General features: G+C 52.5%; 1 protein-coding gene and 1 long non-coding RNA gene across 2 annotated transcripts; one reads left to right on the top strand and one right to left on the bottom strand.

Annotated features, from left to right (window-relative positions):
* Positions 1-3022: 3022 nt before the first annotated feature.
* LOC115333675 lies at positions 3023-4706 on the bottom strand. The gene is made up of 2 exons (XR_003920893.1): positions 4377-4706; positions 3023-3222 (listed from the first exon to the last, which is right to left on the bottom strand). It is a non-coding gene; the product is annotated as an uncharacterized LOC115333675 (long non-coding RNA).
* Positions 3854-10449, top strand: HMGB3 (high mobility group box 3). The gene is made up of 5 exons (XM_029996959.2): positions 3854-3988; positions 6833-6989; positions 7511-7650; positions 8211-8385; positions 8946-10449. The coding sequence occupies exons 2-5, from the start codon at positions 6840-6842 to the stop codon at positions 9087-9089; spliced, it is 609 nt and encodes a 202-aa protein (XP_029852819.1). The 5' UTR covers positions 3854-3988; positions 6833-6839; the 3' UTR covers positions 9090-10449.
* Positions 10450-18473: the final 8024 nt, after the last annotated feature.

Below are 18473 nucleotides of genomic sequence, written 5' to 3' on the forward strand. Positions count from 1 at the left end.
TGCCTAGTGAAACTAGCAAGAGGTCAAGTACAAGTTAATGTCAGGCTAACTTTCTACATCAGGACAATCTGGATTCTGACTGGGAAGCTTGTCAAAGGCCTTGAGGACTAATCTTCTACATACAGTTGTCGTCCTCCAGGAACCCTCTGAGGCATTCATAGTCTCACCGATGGGAACGAGATGGTCGAGGTATATTGTGAGAATGGCTGGATGAGCTGTGGAGCTGATCAGTGGTGATGAGGATGCAGTTTCCTTACTACAGCCATCGTATGGTGTTCCACAAAGATCAGTTATCGCTCTGGTCCTTTTCAGCACTTCTGATTTCTGAACAGCTTCAAATACATGGTGGGCCTTATTTTGCTAGCCATCTGCCACAACTGGAGCAGGACAGAGCCGTGAGAAGGCCGACCCCACCAAACTGTTGCTAGTGTTCAGATGAGATCTGGCTGTTGGCTGAAGAAGATGTGAACTTACTCTAGAGCTCAGGCAATTCTAGGGAGCAGAAGGCAGCATTTCATTGTAACCGTGGATGACTTTCCTGAATTTTAAGTGTATTTATGTGATCTGTTGATTTGTTGGAGGTCTTCTTGGTGACTCCAGGTTTTTTCACAGCAGCCGTCCTGTTCTATCATCTCTAGCTGAAGAGGAGGTGTCATTCCATCGTGGCGGGTAATGACGTGTCCTCAGCTGTTTGCATCTCTGCCGTTCTCTGGACAGCACCAACATGAGGTACGTGGGCCAGAAGCCTTCAGTGTTTGGCAACTCCAGCTGGGACAGGACTTTGCGGTCAATCTTCTCAGCAACAAGCTACTGCAAGTATTGGGTGCTGTCTGCTTGCTATGGGATCTTGAACCAAATTGTATGCCTTGGTCCTTATATTCAAGATACTGCCTGGCCTGGGTCCCTGCTGTGGGATGCAGGGTATGGCTGACAGTTGCTTAAAAACGTAGCATGTGTTTGCAAAATAAATCCTGCCTGTAGCATTCATGGTGGGGATCAGGTCAGAACTTTCTGAAGGGAAGGTACAAGACTGTGCATTGAGCTCTCCTAGCATCGTTGCAGACCTTGTTGCCTTCTGTGCCAAGAGCCAGGCATCCTGAAATTTCTTTTGGTTTTGGTTTTCTTCTCATGCTTCCCATAGCATAAATACACAGTAATCTGTAATATTAAAACAAACGAACGAAACCCCTAAAATTTGCACACCCACACTTCTTAGGAGTGTGTCCCTGCTCCTGGCTGTACCTTTCTGCGCCCTTCTTTGCCTCGGCTCTGGTACTTGCGTGGTATGCTGGTTCAGTCTGCTAACCCAGCAGAATACTTACCCAGCAAAAAAGGAGGCTGAATTTTGGGCTTTGTTTGTTTATTTTGTGTTAGGTTAGTGAACTGCCTTGGCTCCCAGAGGGGTCAGGTGAAGGCCGGGGCTGGGGTGTGGAAGGAAGTGGGATTGCATGGCCTGGAAGAGGTTGCAGCAAAAGGTTGGATTTGCTCAGCCAACTTTCTAGGCTGTTTTCTTGGTGCACCGCAGGAAAGCGCTCAGATGCGGGGGCCAGGTGCAATGCGTGGGGCAGAGGGCACTGCAGGAGAATTTCTTTTAGCAGTGGCAGTTCTGGGGGTGAGTAGAAGCTTTCCCTATGGGGGTTATATTCACCCATTTGCTACTCAGCCCTCCGCTGCTTTCAAAACCATGCTGCGAGTGCTAAGACAAAACCTTCAACCCAGCTGTCTCTCAGCTACCAAAATATCTCCTTTGCCCCTTGACCAGCTGTCAAAACTTTCCTGGCCTTCCTAGAACAAGCGTCTTGGGGAGTATTTTCCTTGGCCTATGAGAAATGGGAGGGATGCTCTGGAGATGACTAGCAGGACTGTGCATTCGATGCCAGGTGCCTGTCCTAAGCAAGCCTGTCCATTGGGGCTGCCGCCCCTCGCCTTTGTAATGCTCCCAGCTTGGTGTGTTCTGCAGGATGAGACTGTGGTTCGAGGGAGAAAGTGTTTCAGAGCAAAAAATTGTGCAACTCCAGAGCCAAGAAAAAAGCCTTAATTATTCAACTAGTTTGAAACACTTTAAAGTATCCCTAAAAATAGGTGAGAGGGATGTTTGTCAGCTACAAAGAGATTATCCTGCAGTAGTATTGCTTGTCTTATTTTATGATGATGCTACAGAATACAGTCCCTCAGGTAGCCTCATTAATGTTTATGAATGAACTCCTTGTTTTATGCTTTTGGTTTTAGAAGGTAGAAATAGGGCGAGAGGCTAGTAAGACTGTTTTTGACCCTATAGGCTTTGGAAAGCCCAAGGACACGGGTGTAAGGTCTCTATAAGCCTCGGCAGTTCTGCGTATGGATGACAATTGGATTTGGGTGCTTGCTAGACCAGCTGAGGTATGCCCTAAGGGAGAAATCCAGGCAGGACTTTGGCTAAAATCCTGGGTGAAATTCTGCATGCTTCCCAGTGGATCTGTCAGCAGGAGGTTGGCACTCCTCTACGTCTCATCAGTCGTTTTGTTTTGATCTCTTCCGGCAAAGGCAACCTGTGACCATATGTTGTTATAGCCATAAGCGCTTCCACAGGGCAGTATCTGGCAAACCCTGCTGCCTGTCAGTGTCTCAGCCCAGGGTGGAGGCTTCTTTTCACTATCTATTCCTTAAAGAGGGCAACTGTTTCTTCTGGCTATCGTAAAAGAAGGGTGGCAGTTACGCCCAGCCCATAACAGTACGCGGTGGTTTCTGAGTCTTACCGCTCCAGCCTTAAAATAACAGCTCTTTTTTCCGAGCCAACCAACAATTGTGGTCAGCCACTAATACCAGTTTAACCATTTGGCAGCTGCCCTATAGGAAATAGCTCTTTCAAGAGAGCCAAAGGAACCCTCGTCCTCTTGGCCTCAGAGCCACGCTGGGGTGGTTTCAGTCAGAAGGGCATGTTTACAGATTTCCTTGCATACAGCCAGCCTCTGTAATAACAACCAAATCCTAGAAAGTTAATACCAGGCAAATGGTGGAAGTAGGTTAGAAATGGTAATTCGAGTTAATTGTTTTGGCGCTTTATTTCATGAATGAGTGGGTAAAACTCTCTGATCCCCCCTCCCACCCCGCAGCAAACACGCAGGTTCTTGCTCTGTAGTTCCTTTTCCATCCATCGCGTGTTGGGACCGTCAGCGGAGTTTATTTGGGGCTCGGTTCCCTCCCTGTGATGCGCAGGAGTCACCGGCTCTGCAGACGGCGCCCCTGAAATCGGAATCGGGCCCTTACGACTTCGGGGCAGAAGTTCGCAACGAAGGGCCGACGTAGGCCGGGGGCTGCCCCCCGCCTCGCCCCGGGACGCTGCCGTAGCGGTCCCGTGGCTCCGCGCCTCCCCGCGGAGGCGGCTCCCCTCCTCCCCCCCCCCCGGCTCTCGCAGCGGATCTCCGACAGGGCACCGACGCGGGCTCCGCCGGACCCCGCGCCGCCCATCACCGCGGACTCTCCGCTGGGAAACGGGGCCGAGGCTCAGCGCCGCACGCCGCGCAACGACTCCGCGCGCAGCCCCGCTCCGTTCCGCGGAGAACGGGGCCACCGCTTCCCCCCCGAGCAGCCGCAACCACGTGGCGAGGAAGAGTTTCCCGGCCGGCGCCCGCGGGGCTCCCTCCCTCCCGCCCGGGGGCGGAGGCTCCGCGGAGCTCCGCGGGGCGCGCAGCGGCGCGCGCGACCCCCCTCGCGCCAACTTTCCTTCCCCGCCTCCCGCAGCCCGCGCCGCCGAGCTCCCCTTTCCCCGGCGGGCGCTCGTTTTGAATGAATGACCTCACCCGCGCCGGCCAACCGCCGAGCTGCCTCGCTTAATATTCATGAGGCGCCGCGCCAATGAGCGGGCGAGGAGGTTGTTTTAAACGGCAGAGCCCCGCAGCCAATCAGGCCGCTCTCGTAGGCAGCCAACGCGAGGCTGAGCCGCGCCGCGCCGAGCCCCGCGTCGTGCCCTGCGCTCCAGCTCCTGTCCACACTACCGCGAACAATACAGGTACGTGCAGCCCCGCCGCAACTTTTCGGGGGGCGGCTGCCCCCTGCCCGCCCCGCCGCCGCCCCGCCCTGCCCCCGCGCCCTCGCCCCTCTGCTCTGCCTGCCCCGGGCTTTTTTTTTTTTTATTATTATTATTTTTTTTTTTGTTTTCCCTTCCTTCCGTCCTCCGAGTTTTTTTTTTTTTTTTAATTTAAAAAAAAAAAAAATCGGAAAAATCACCCAAAACTTTCTTCCCCCCCTCTCCCTCGCAAGGGGATCGGCGGTGCCGGGGCAGATGCAGCGCGCAGCTGGCGGGGCGGCGGGCGAGGCACAGCGTTTGCCCCCCGTCCCCTTCCCCTGCCCCGCCGGGAGCCCCCCCCCGGCCCCCGCCCGCGGCGCGGAGGGGCTACCTGTCCCCGGTGCAGCCCCGTTTCTCCGCGCCGGGCTCCCGTGCCGCCGAGAGTAATATGGCTGGTGCAGCAACTACACCGGGACTAACTCCTCTTCTCCCCCGCATGGGCAGGGATTTTTCTCTGCCGCCTCCTAATGTCGCACGGCAAAACGCGCGGCGCCCTCGGCTTTTATTTGCCCCCTTCCCCCGGGTGGGCTCGGTGGGGCTGGCGGCGGTGGGAAAGTTGTTGGCCGTGCGCAATGCCGTGCCCGCTGTTTATTCTGCATTAATATGGCTGTCGCTTTAGCATCTGACAGGGATAAACCCTGCGCGCTGCGCCCGTCTGTCCCGGCGAAGCAGTTTTTTTCTCGCCGCCGCCGCCTCCAAACTCCCCCGATCCCTTCGCCTCTGCCTCCGCCGCTCTTCCCCTGCCCGGGAAGGTGTCTCCGGCGGGGCTGCGCCCGCGGCGGGGCCCCGCATCGCCTCTTCCCCGCGCCGCGCCGCCCGTGCTGTGGGCATTAATATGGCTGGCGCTGGAGAGCCCCGGCGAAGGGAAGAAAGACGTGTAAGCGGCATAGGGATGGGGAGGGGGGTCGCGGCGGGGGAAATCTCCTTCCCGGCGCCCCGCAGGGGGCTCAAACCTTTCGCTTTCGCCCCGGCTCCTCTCTCCCCACCGCCCCGCGCCCTCGGCCGGGCGCCGGGGGGCCGCCCCGGGGCTCTCCGCACTCTTTTTTTCTGGCGGCGCGGAGGAGCGTAGCGGCGGCGATAATGGCTGCACGGGAGCCTTTGTTAGAGAGCGCTGCGCTAGGCAGGGGCCGGGGCGGGGGGGGGGGGGGGTGGTGGGGGGGAGCGCCTCCCGCCCGCGCCCCGGCCCCGCCGCCCCCGCCGCCCGGCGGGGGGCCGAGCGGGGAGCCCCTTCTCGGCGGGGGCGGCGTTTTGGCGGGGCCGGGGGCGGCGGGCGCGGGGGGCCGAGCGCGGCGGAGGGGGGGGAGCGCGGCTTTGTTCGGCGGCGCGGCGGCGGCGCCGGGAGAAGCCATCTTAGCGAGCGGGGCCGGCCCTGGGCGCGGAGCGCGGCCGCCGCCGCCGCCGCTCCCGCTGCCGCTCGCACCGGCCGCCCGGGGCCGGGCCGCAGCCCCGCGCCCCCGGCCGCCGCCCGGCCCCCCGGCGCCCCCCGCCCGCCGCCCCGCCGCATTTCAGGGGCAGTTTCTTTCATCAGGAGGCATTTCACAAAATGGAAGATGAATTATTGGCGTCTGGCGGAGCCGCCGCTGCCCCCCTCCGCCCGCCGGCCCCGGCCCCGCCGCAGGTGCCCGCGCCCCCGCGCCGCCGAGCCCGGCCGCCGCGGTGACCTTGGGGGGGAGAAGATGGCGGGAGCGGAGCGGAGGCCGGGCCGGCCGCGGCGGGCCGCTCGCCCCCAACTTCGGGAGCAGGCGGCGGCCCCGGCCCCGCTCCGCGCTCCTGCTTTCTCCCCGGTTTCGGCGGGCTCGCCTCTCTCTCCCGCGGAGGGGCTTCGGCCGGCGGCGGCAGTCCCGCCGGGCCCCGGGAGCGGCCGGGGCGGGAGAGGGCGGCTCAAAGCCGCTTTTGCCGCACATGGGGCGGGGGGGGGGGGGGGAGGTTAATAGGCGCAATTAAATATTAACGCCGTGCTAATAAAAATTAAATTTTCAAACGCTTGAGGAGCCGTAAATAGGAAATATTGCTGCGGGATTTTTTTTTTTTTTTTTTTTGGAGGGGGAAGAAAAAAAAATTAATACGGAAGAGGAGGAAAGAAATACAGCCCAAAAGTTAGCATCGTCCTCTCGGTGACTTGCTAATCACATCTTTGCACTGACCACTACGCCTCCGAACATGTGTCACTTGGTGGAGCAAGAGCAAGCGCTGCTCACCTCTCGGAGCTCCACGGGTCCTATTGTGTTTAAAACTAGCCTTTATTTGCACACCTTCTTCTTCTATATAAAAGGTTATCGCACTTTTACCGGGGGGAATAATCCGTCCTGCCTTTTTACCTGGAGAGCAGCTGCTAACGTGTGAACTCCCAGCTAGTAGCCTGGCACTGCGCGTGCCACTCAAGCCCCAGTGTGGTAGCCAACCAAAACAAATACTTTATATTAGTTCATATATAACTCTTAATGGGCAGAAGTATGTGTATTTAATAGCCTGTCTCCAGTCTTTGGATGTGATGTAAAGACGTATCGGTGTAAAACTTAAATCCAGTCATCGGTTTCACTTGGCTCAAATCTGCAACCCAAGTGTCAAGGAAGAATAATTTAAGTCTCCGTATTGGGGATGGCAAGAGGCGTTGCGGGGAAGAAGGGGACGTGTTACTGGTGGGAAGTGACTTCAGGGGATGGTGGTGTGTGTGTATATTTAAATACGTGCGCGCCATATACGTATACACACGTACGCATACACATTCATCCATGCATGGATTTGCCTGTTATTTTTTTTTTTTCCCTTTTTCCCTCTTCCCTCCAGAGTCAAGATGGCTAAAGGCGATCCGAAGAAGCCCAAGGGCAAGATGTCTGCCTATGCCTTCTTTGTGCAGACGTGCCGTGAGGAACATAAGAAAAAGAACCCAGAGGTTCCAGTCAACTTTGCAGAGTTTTCCAAGAAGTGCTCGGAGAGGTGGAAGGTACCTTAATTTGTGACTTCCTGAAGGGATAACTTCCTACGGCATCTGCTACGATGACGTGCCTGTGTCTGAACGCGAAGGGAGCCGGTGCTGTTTTCGTCTGTGGGCCGTTCCTGGCAGGGCGTCCCGGCCATTGATTGGGTGCTGCTGACTCCCGTAATGATCGTGAAGGCTTCAGCCCAGTGTATCTGCCCGTTTAGGTGCTTCCCCTGCAGCCTGGCCTTTTTTCCTGTTCCTCAAGCAGCGCCCTTCAGCAGTTCCCTCCCTCCGGGCCTGTGTCCTCGAGGAGGACTCTGGCTGTGCTTGTCCCATTCCCGTTGCCTCCCTCTCACCGAGTACGCCGGCTGCGGCTGCGGTCCCCGGTACGGGACCTTCGTCCCCAAGGTGGTCCAGTTAGAAAACAAACAAATTCTGAAACTCCCCTATCGAGTCGGTATGTGTTGGCTTGTTTACTTAAAGTTTGCCAGCTATTGAACAGTTGGGTAATCACAGGTTTGGTGTCTTGTTTTTTGGTTTTTTAGACCATGTCAAGCAAGGAGAAGGCTAAATTTGATGAAATGGCAAAGGCTGATAAGGTACGATATGATAGAGAAATGAAGGACTATGGACCAGCTAAGGGTGGCAAGAAGAAGAAGGACCCCAATGCCCCAAAACGACCACCGTAAGTAACTTTGAGGCCTTAAACGCACAAGTATTTTGGTTTGTTTTCATGCCCTGTAACACAGCTGATAGGTTTCCATAAAGGAAGTAGGTGGGGTATATTGTTGGTATAGCAGTATTGGTAATATTCGTAGCTTACTGATACTGTCTTGTAAATCTTCTAGGCAGCTTGTAATCTTGAGCATGTAGAGCACTAACAGGAATTGTCGGTACTTGGTACCCTTAAGCTCGTAGTGATGGAAGACATGGAAATGACCAGGTCACGGTGAGACTTGTGTATCTGAGATGAAATTGGGTGGGGGAGGATAGACAACACTTGATTAAAAACAGCATTGGGTGAAGGCTGCAGGTCTGGGCCTCAGTAAAATCAAAACGCGTTTGGTTTTGTGGCTCGGTTTTTTCTGCTTGGTTTTGTTGTTCTGGGTGTTTTTTTTTTTTTAAAAGTATTTCGAGTTAGTGCGTGAGTGCGTGTGTGAATATTGTGGGTGAGGGACGGAGGAAGGGGGTGCTCCCTCGGCATGCTGCTGCGGTGCTGACTGTCCTCTGGTGCTTCTCCCCAAGGTCTGGCTTCTTCCTCTTCTGTTCAGAGTTCCGCCCCAAGATCAAGTCCACAAACCCTGGCATATCCATCGGGGATGTAGCAAAGAAACTGGGCGAAATGTGGAACAACCTCAGTGATGGTGAAAAGCAGCCTTATAACAATAAGGCAGCTAAACTGAAGGAGAAGTACGAGAAGGTAAGGCTAGTTTTCACTTGTGCCTCTTCCATACCGGCTCTTGTGTTGATGTGTTTCTGGAGCGTAGACCCAGCTAAGGTGGCCCCAGCGTAGTGAGCATCTCCAGCTTACAGACCTGTTCTCGTCGCGCTGCGTGCTATCTAGCTGAACTTTGCGTACGTCGGGATAGAGTAGGTTAGAGAGCCGCAGGCGGATTCCGGTGAGGAGGGAGAGCTTTCCCCCAGTGATGCGCAGCAGCGGCTGCTCGTGTTGCTCCAGCAAAGGGTTGGCTGTGCTGTTAAAGGAGCTTTGTCCCGTTAGCAGGAAAGTTTTAAGAGAGGCTGGGTTCTCTTCTCCTCCTCAGAGAAATAACCATGAATGCAGGGTTCGAGGCCTCTGTCGTCTGGAGGCAGTCGAGTACGCTTAGGTGTCTGCGTAGCTGTGTGCTGTAACGCTGGCTGTCGCCCCTTTTGGGGTGCAGCTGTGGAAGACCGGTCCCTTTACGTTAACGCCCGCTGCTGTACAAATGCTGTATGTGTTTGCTGCTTAGAGCAAATTAAGACATCCCCTTGACTTTGCAGGATGTTGCAGACTACAAGTCTAAAGGAAAGTTTGATGGCGCAAAGGGAGCAGCAACCAAAGCTGCTCGGAAAAAGGTAGAGGAAGAAGACGAAGAGGAGGAGGAGGATGAAGAAGAGGAGGATGAAGATGATGATGATGAATAAAACTGTACAATACTTGTCTCCATGTGAATACCATAGAGTAGGGGAAACACCATAAATGAAGCACCTCTTATTTGAGATGGTGTCTCTTGCCCTTATTAGGCTTAATTAAAAAAAAATTTGGATTCCGATCGCGTTGTAGTTTCTAAAAGTGCTCTAGAAATTGTAACTGGTTTACATGAAGTGGCCATGGGTGTAGTGAGCACCCTGAAACTGTATCAAAGTTGTACATATTTCCAAACATTTTTAAAATGAAAAGGCGCTCTAGTGTTCTCCTAACTCTGTGCACTTTGCTGTTGGTGTAACAAAGCATTTAAAAATGTTTCAAGCATTTTTTTAATTTGTAAGGTGGTGTTACTATATGGTTATTGGCTAGAAAATCCTGGGTTATAAACTGTACATATCTATAGTTTGTAAAAACTAGACAGATTCTTGTGGTACATGCTTAGAGTTATGATGCCTTAGAGGAGCAGTGATTACTTGGAAAGGCTGTACGTTCCCCGGGGTGCCATGGCCCAAAGCATGCACTGTGAGGGTAGATCTATTTACACTACAGTGGGCGTCCATTTAGCTTAAAGTTGTCTTTCTGTATATAGTGAAATAGCATTCTGCTGCCATTCTTAGTTGTGGAAGGGGGTTCAGCTGGCATGAGAAGTGTATGGATTTTTTTAGTTAAGTGCGGTAGTTTTTAAACTGAAAACTGTAGACATCTCTTCATCGTCAACTAAGTGAAGAGCCAGTGCAGCAACTGAAGTTCAAAAACACTCTGTACTTAAACGAATTTGCAACGTTCTGTTTTTTTTGTATGTTTAGAATGCTGAAATGTTTTTGAAGCAAAATAAACAGTATTACATTTTTAAAACTGTTCTTGACAACACTCTAAATTTCTGGTTTAAAAGGATCTTAACAACAGCAAGAGGTTCATTTTGAAGTCTGTGGCATCCCTCAGGGCTGGTGACTTAGGAAACATTCTGACTCAAGGATTTAAAAAAAAAAAAATATAAAAAAAAAAATAAATGGTGGCCAGCCAAAACTGGCTGAATTGAAAGAGATGGCTGCTCCAGCTAATATGCAATCGTAACTGTTTATGGCTGAGTGGCATAAGATGCTATGCAAGTTTGAACTTTATTACTTGAACTTGGGAGCCTAAATGAACATTCATGACGTAATTGTTTGTTTGTGTGTGTATATAGCAGCATTCAGAGATGCAGAGAAAGGTAGGTGGCTAGGAATGAGGCTGACACCATGGAATAAGTATAAAAGCATAGTTTGGATTTTTTTTTTTTCAGTTGTGTTGGGTAAATTTATAGCCCAAATGCATTGCTGTACATATTAAAATGTGCCTTTTTTGTCCTGTGTTAAACTGTTTCAGACTTGTGGTTTTTTCTAGCATCTTGGTTCATGGCAGGAGCCGGGCGCCTAGTCTAACTCCCTGCTGAAGTAGGAGCGTGGCGCAGGTACTTAGTCTGTGTCCTTTCTCTAATGGCGCAAGTTTTAATAGGAATTGGGTGCTGCGAGGTGGGTTGGGGGAGCAACACAGGTCTCTTTCCCCTTTGGTGACCAGCTGGCTGCGTCGCAGTCTTGCCGTCTTTCCAAATCCAAGCCGGGGATGTTTCGCAGCCTTTGGAAGGGAATGGTAGTACCTGGTCTCTAGCTGGCGACTCTAACCTCGTTTTTCCTTAGCACGGAAACTGCATGAACTGGGAAAACTATAGCACCCCCTCTCTACCCTTGAATTCCTTCCTTGTGCTGGCTGTAGTTAGCAGTCAGCGTTTGCCTGGCAGCGAGGAGGAGATGGGGGTGTGAGGATACTTGCATTAATAGCAGGTCAAAGTTGTGGGCTGCTGCGTGCAGCTGACTTAAGAGGACCGGGTAACTCATTAGTGTAAACTGTGGGTACGGGCTGCTGCCGCCGCTTCATTTGAGCCAGACTGCAGATTAATGAGGGCCAGGCTTACAGGCAGTAACTACTTCTGATGTGGATAAAACTGCTTCGTTGCCTAATTGGGTAGCACATCTGGCTTCCTGTGACTTCTCAACAACCGTAGTATCTTGGCAAAACAGTCTGATCTAGTGTGGAGGTGGACTAGAACCTGAAAGCAGAACCAAGCAAAACTTGGTGTCAGATGAAGCAAGCTAATAAACTTCTATGAAATGTAGTATCACGTAGCAACTTTTTTTAAGGTGAAGGTACAGTTGGGCCACTTAGACATACCTCTATAATTGCTTAATTATGGCAGTTCTGAGTGACTTTAATGTGCAAAAAACCAAGTGTGAAATTGGCCCCCATTTTATGGGAAGCTGCATTTTAAAAGCCTCAATAAAGCTGCATCTGGAAAAGAAATAGGTACCTTTTGTATTTGCTACCCTTTCCGCACGTCTTCTGATGTGGGGGAGAAGACGACTGGAGATTCCAGCACGTGGAAATTTGATGGGGAAGTGGTGGAGCAGAAGAGAAAAGTGATGGCATCGTTTCAGGAGCTGTAATACTGTTTCTATTGTCTAGTTGGCAAAATCTCCCCTTAGCCACATATGGGAATTAGTGTAGATCACTGCTGTGCAAATCGAGCTTGGCTTTGAATTAACTGCTAGTGAGCTGAGCCCCTATTGATAGTATTAGCAAATAAGAACTAGAGCTGACACCTCTTTGTCTTTGTTGTATTGGAAATCTATCGAGTTGCAGGGCTTGATTAAGGTCTTGGATCTTATGGTGCACTACCTATTCCTGCTCTGCAAATTTCTAAAATACGGCATGCCTTGGGGATGCTGCTCAATACAATGCTAGTGCAGGACTCTGGGGACTCAAATTTGGATATTGCAGATGTAGTGAGGATGTTTCTTCCCCCAGTACTCTGCCATTGATAATATCGTAGTGCGAATGTATATAAATAACACATGATTTCCGCCCCCACCACTGGTGTTTGTGTTCTGAGATGTCATCTCAAATATTGGGAACTGCTTAATTTCACCCAGCTCCATTTTTTTGACAGAGCACCCTCCGCATGCTCTTTCTGTCTACTTTGAAATGCTTGTGGTGTTTCAGAGCAGACGTTTCTGCTTTGAGCTGCTGTACAGCTAAAACTTCTAGTTCGTCTTTAGTCCCAAGCCAAGCAGAGTAAATATGACTCTTATTAACTCCATTATATGTAGCGAAGGGTAATGATAAAATACATTTGGGGAAAGGGAGGGGAGGGATGAAGAGAGACTCTCCTTGCCTGAATTTGACAGAGCCGACTGCGAGACTGCGTTCCCTAAATGCGAAATATAATCTGTTGCATCGCCCGAGGGGCTCAGCTAAGAAAAATGGATGGTGCTGGTACTGGAGCTGTTAAAGCCTGCTCGCTGCTCTGGGGAGGCAGAGGATGGCTCCACTGGATGGGGTGACCCCTCCGCATGCCTAAAACAGTGGCAGAGGTGTGAGAGCTTTTGCTCGAGGGAAGGTATCTGCCGGTGCTGATGTGGGGCAGATGCTGGCCGTGGGGCAGAGACAGGCAGGGTGCTGCCCACCAGCACTGACCCACGTCGCGCAGGTCGTTTCCCGTGGTTGGTACCGTTTGATTTGCGCTCGGGACCGTACGTCGTCTCGAGAACGCGGTTGCTACCAAAATGCACCGCATCCCTCTGAAATCAAACCAACCCGGGGGGGGCGATGGGATGAACGGGGCTGCCAGGCTGCTCTGTGCGGGCCAGAGCCTGCCTCTGCCAAAACCGAGCCCGGCAGTCTATTAGCAGGAGCCGGGGAGGCAGAGGAGCGATGCTCTCCCGCCGCTCCGTAGCCTATACGTTTCTAAATTCAGTTGAAACACGAGAAATATTTGGTGCGAGCCCTTAGACTAGAGGGGGGGCTCCGGGAGAGGGGCTGCGTGGGGGAAGCCCCACGGTGGGTGTGGGGTTAGCTCCCCACAAGCAGTCCCAAGGAAAACAGTGCTGCAGGATGGTTTCTTACCGTTTGTGTCAGTATCCTAATGCATCTGTGGGGAAGCAGTGCATTAATTTTTCTGTAATAAAATTAATTAAAAATCCTAGTCCAAATGCATATTGAATCAATTAGCAGCGAACGGCTGCAGCTCTAACAGAGGAAGGTGAGAGTCTGCTTTGGGGATCGTACTGGGGATACGGGCAGAGTCGAAACATCTCGCTTATCTGCTCCCTTTGAACGGCTGATTTTTATATAGTTTTATTCACTTCTAATAAACCCTGCAGGAACAGCAGTGAGGTGCGAGGGCTTCTGTTGGCTCTGGCTCAGGCGGTGGCAGGTGAATGGCTTTTTGCTTCCAGCCTCCAGCACAATTCTGGCAGCCGCCTCGAGTTTATGTTTTCCCTCTGCTCACTCGGGCTGTTGTTCCACGGGCAGAGAAACATCCTCCAAGTAAGCCCTCTTTTGCTGAGGGCTTTGGGAAGCAGGGCTTGGACCAGGAGAAGTGGCTGGGATGGAATCTCCCCACTGGCTTTACTGGGGCGAGAGCAGGACGCTGCATTTACGGCCACGCTGCCGTTTGCTTTCTGACAAGCCCCACACCCCCCTCTATGAATGTTAGCCCGAGCTCGCTCTCTAAAAGATAACGGGAGGAACTGTGACAAGTGACATACTTATTTCTTTCTGCTAGGGCTGCACCACATTTTAGTGCCATAAACTGAATTACAAAGCGCAGCTGCACTGCAAAACAAAGTGTGCTGGAGACCCCGTTACCAAACTGATTGCTCCCTAAACAGGTTTCAGCTTGCAGTGGAGAAGGGACGGAATAACCAGTGTGCCTGATGGGGGGCTTCGTGCCCTGCGAGGTGTCTTTATCCCCGTTTGGCAGGCTGGGCGCCGGTGGGAGCGCGGTGTGTGCCTGCCCCTGCCTGGGCAACACTTGGCGACCTGCGTTCAAAGCGCTCTGCAAACATCTCATCCTTCTGACGGGTCTGATAATCACACGCTAAAGCGGGCTGTGGATGAGGGGTGGCTCCTCGCCTGTGCTAACGGTCTTGATTGGAGTTGCCTGCTGCTAAGACCTCTTCCCTGAGCACCCTCCTGCACCTGGATCCCTAAATTAGGCAGGATGAAGCAGCCACAGCCCTGCCTGAGCCGACAGCTATGTCTCCCAGGTGGCGAGTGCCTCCTTCTCTTCTTCCTGGACGTGACAGAGCCTCCCAGAAACGCTTATGAAGTAGCTAAATCAGGGTTAGTCTTTCTGTTAAGCCGGGGCAGAGATGGCAAGTGACCTCCCTGGGACTGGGGAGCCTGGGCGTTGCGTGGAGCAGCAAACCGCTGCTGCGGTGGGGTTAAGACCTTTGGAGGCTGGGATGTATAAAAGCAAATTTTTATCTTGTTGATGTTGAGAGATGAAAATGCATTAACCACGGTAAGGAGATGCCTGTCCTGTAACTGTGTCCCCTGACACATCTGACTTCATGGCCCCGGCTGAATCCAGCAGCCAGGAAAATCACAGCTGGGAACCAAGCCTTGCTGTGGGACTGGGTGTTTTGATGGTGTTTGCAGCTGACTTTTGAGCCCCTGAAGTGGAGAGTACCGCTGCTCTGCCCCTGTACCTGCCAGCTCGTCTTGCTTCTGGCTGGGAGCTCCCTGCCAAGATGCCCAAGGTGCAGGAGCAGCCCCTCTGCACGGTGGCACACGCCTGGGCGTGCTGCTGTAGCCAAGCCTGTGGAGGGAGAGAGGCAGGTAGGATGCTACAAGTGATAACAGTTGCTTATTCTTCCCAGCCGCTCTCCTTGTAAAGCTCCCTCTGGTATTTCAAGTCAGAAAAATGCTCTTTGTAAAATATTAATCAAACACGGCCTGGCTTTGTTGTTGTAAGAACTTATTACTTGTAAGTGTTTTTAACTGCTTCTTTGGAGCTTAAGATTTGCTTTATGTTAGTTTATAAAATTAATACATGTAGAAGGGCGAAGTGGTTTGAGGGATTGCTTGAGACAAATGCCTCTTGCCCGCTGCTAATTACTGTGTGATTGCTCTTTTACCGTGTGTTACCTGGGATGTACCAGCAATAATTCACGGTCTTGCAAAAGAGGCTCGAGAAGGGTGGAAGCAGGGGCAATTTGGTCTCCAGTTTTCTTAAAAAATATGTTGGTCAATTTTGTTCTCTTTAGCTTTAGAGCTCGGGCTGGGGATCTTCCCTGGGCTTGGCTTCTGCAGTTGTTAAAGGTATTGCTACCTGCAGCTCCTGGCAAAGGTTGCTCCCCAGTAGCAGGGAGAGCAAAAGGAAACATGCGCTGGGTCTTCTATTGCTTTATTTTGTTGCTTCGTATAGTAACTTAATTTTTGCAAGCTGCCGGGAGGGTTTTCAAACCAGGTTCAAAGATCAGGGTGTCAGTAAAAGTCTTGAAGAGAACCCTTTCTTCCAAGGGCTTGCCTGGAAGTGGAATAAAACCTGACCAAATAGGGTTATCTAATTAAAGATCTCTCGCTCCTCACTGTTGCTCATGTTTCATTTGTTGGTGATTCCCCACCAGAGAGAGTTGTCTAGCAAAAAAATCAGCTAGACCAGAACCCTGAGGGCAACTTGCAGGAGGCCTTCGATGATTTTGAATGTAGGGGGACTTGGCCTTGTTTGTTTTCTGCTATTCCTCGTGCGTCTCTGCAGTACATCACTGTCCCCTCTTAGCCCTTTGCCTGGGGAGAAAGCGAAGGTGTCTCCTTTACAGGCTTAGCCCTTCAACTTTTCCATTAACGTGTGATTACTCATCTGTGGGGAGCACCAAGAAATACTCCTTCAGACCCAGAGAAGATCGCCCTTGACGCTCCTCATTTACTGGAAGGTGACATCTTAAAAAGCCAGCTCTCCCAACAGCGGTTCGGGCCGATCTTTCCAAGTGTGATGTGGAAAAAGCCCCTTGAGCCCCTTTTCTCTCTGTCCCGTCCCCCCCCCCCCCCCACCAACACGTACTTCCAGGTGCTGTTTTGCAGATCTCTCAGCTTTTAAAGACCCTTTTCTTCACCTGTTGCGTTTCCTCCTCTCCCATTCCCTGCCCCAGCTCTCCCCCTGCCCGGCAAAGCAGCCACGGTCAGCAGATCGGACCCAAGGGCTTATTTGAGGTGGTGTAACTTACTCCTAAATTCCGGGAGCAGACTGGCCTGTGTTTTCCCTCTAGCCAGATGCTTTAGGGAAGGTCTTCAGGCAGCGTGGGCTGTTGCTCCGTGCCACCTCCGAGCACCCACTGGTGCTGTTCCCCTGAGATTTTGCGCTCAAGGGCAGCGCCGGGGCGAGGGTGGAGGCTACGGCGACGCGAAAGCCGCCGCTGGCCGGGAGCGTGCCGGACCGGCCGGCGCACGTGGAGCCGGGCGCTCGTGATGGAGGTGGGAATTGGGAGCGGGAGGCGGCTGAGGGATGCGGGTCTCCGGGTCTTGAGCAGACGGTATCCAGCCCGCAGGGTCTCTCTCTGTGTCGGGGACCATATGGTGCTGTATTTCACAGCTGGCCCTGTGAGATAAGGTTCGGCAGCTAGCGTGGATGAAAGAGAACGGGTGGTCTCGAAAACGTTTGCCGTTGCTGGTGCTCAGGTCTCTCGTGGGGATGGTTATGGCCGGTGGAATACGTCAGGCTGCGCCGGGTTTCTGTCGCCTCCTTGTTGGGCTGGGCTGGGAACACCTTCTCGTGGCAGGGAGCAGGAATAGGCTGCTGTGGGCTGAGATAAGGTGTTAATTAACGTGAGGATGGGAAGGACCTTGGTATATATTCTCATCCCGCTAAACGTGAGTTTCCCACCCTTCGGAGGTGCTCTGGTTGGATCTTTTCCCCGTTTACCCCCTTCCAGGCCGTGCTCAGGCGCCGGCTCTCGCAGGAGGTGGCGAGGCTGTGCCGGAGCGCGTTGCAGAGCTGCCAGGCAACAGCCTCTCCCAAAGCAGAGCCGCAAATCTCCGCGAGCCGGAGCGGGATTGCCTCCGGCCCCGCAGCCCAAGGGAAGCGAGAGCTGCCTTCTCGCCACGGGCGCGCGGGGGCTCGGTCGCGGGGAGGGTCCCGGGGGGGAAGCCCACCCCAGAAAGGGCTCGGGGTGCCCGTGGCGGGAGAGGGGATCCTGCCGGAGGAGCCGCTGGTTTGCTGGAAGCCGTCTCTTAAATATGGATGTGATTATTTTTATTTATTTCTTTGCTTGCTCTGGAATCTTTGCATTTTTCCCTTAATCCTGGAGGAAAATCAGCGGTGCCCTGTGTGCATGTGACATGGCTGTGCACAAACTCCCTTTGTGACTTCTTTCACAGGGGAGAAACACATTCAGGAAAAAGCAGGGCCCTGACAACAGGAATCAAGTGTTTCTAAATATGGACATCCCTTTTTGGACTAAAAAGTCTTTTTTGTACCATGCATATTTCCCCTGTTAATCATTTCCTTTTGTTCCTCACAAACTTTGGTCCTCCGATGTTATAGAAGGAATTATAGCCACTCTGTTTGTAAACTTTCCTTTACGATACGTGAACTGGCTTGTATGTTAGACGCATTTGCTGGGTTTTCTTTTGAATGCAGTTGGAAAGGCCAGCACTCCAGTTACTCACCCTCGGCTTCTTTTTTTTTTTTTTTTTTTTTAAAAACAGTCATATTTGGCCTCAGCTCCTCTCGAAATATTGGGGATTTTACAGGCCATTGAGCTTTGCCTGGTCCTATTCACTGCTTTTGTGTTACACTAATTGGCTTGATAAAGAAGGGCCCGGGCTCTGTAAAGTGCTTCTCCTCCAAGGTGAAATGTGAGATGGAGGGGGGAAATATTCAGATGTTCACTAGCAGTTATGCTCGCTGGATAATCTGAATGCATCAGAAATGAGCTAGAGCTCAGACAAAGTAGGGGATTAGGAGTCTGAGATGGGTGAGTGGGGTGGACATCTGGAAGCCTGCTGTTTAGCTTGTCTGCTGGGGTGGGTTACGTCTTCTTTATATGGGTTATACGCGCCGAAAATGAACAGCGCACTGGGATTGCGGTTGCTCTCTGTGGATATATTCTGAAATAACAATTTCTGTTGTTATTTACGGAGCACCCCGCCCTCCCGAGCAGAGCTCTGTGTGTTCAACACGAGCTCAATCACCAGCGCAAGCAGCTCAGGAGAAGCTCGCCCTCTGAAGCTGGAGGGAGATGCTCGGGTGTTGCGGCACTGTTGGCACACGCCACCGCTGCCCGCTGCTTTGAGGTTTCGGGAAGAAACGTCGCATGCGGCCGTGGCCGGTGTTACGCAGGCGGCGGATGCTCGGGCCCTCCCTTGCACGGAGCTCGCTGCGTTTTTGGGCAGGTGCAGCTCTGCAGAGCTCGATAGGAAAGCGGACGCGTGGGAGAGGAGGAGAGAAACCAAGCTCAGGGCTTCTGAACCCTTCCCGTGCGCGGATCCCGGTTCTCCCAAAGTTGAGCCCGTCGTTACGGCACAGGGCAGCACCGTCCGTCCGGGGTCGGCTTCACCTG

Source organism: Aquila chrysaetos, chromosome 21, assembly GCF_900496995.4.
Source record: "Aquila chrysaetos chrysaetos chromosome 21, bAquChr1.4, whole genome shotgun sequence".
NCBI lineage: Eukaryota > Metazoa > Chordata > Aves > Accipitriformes > Accipitridae > Aquila > Aquila chrysaetos.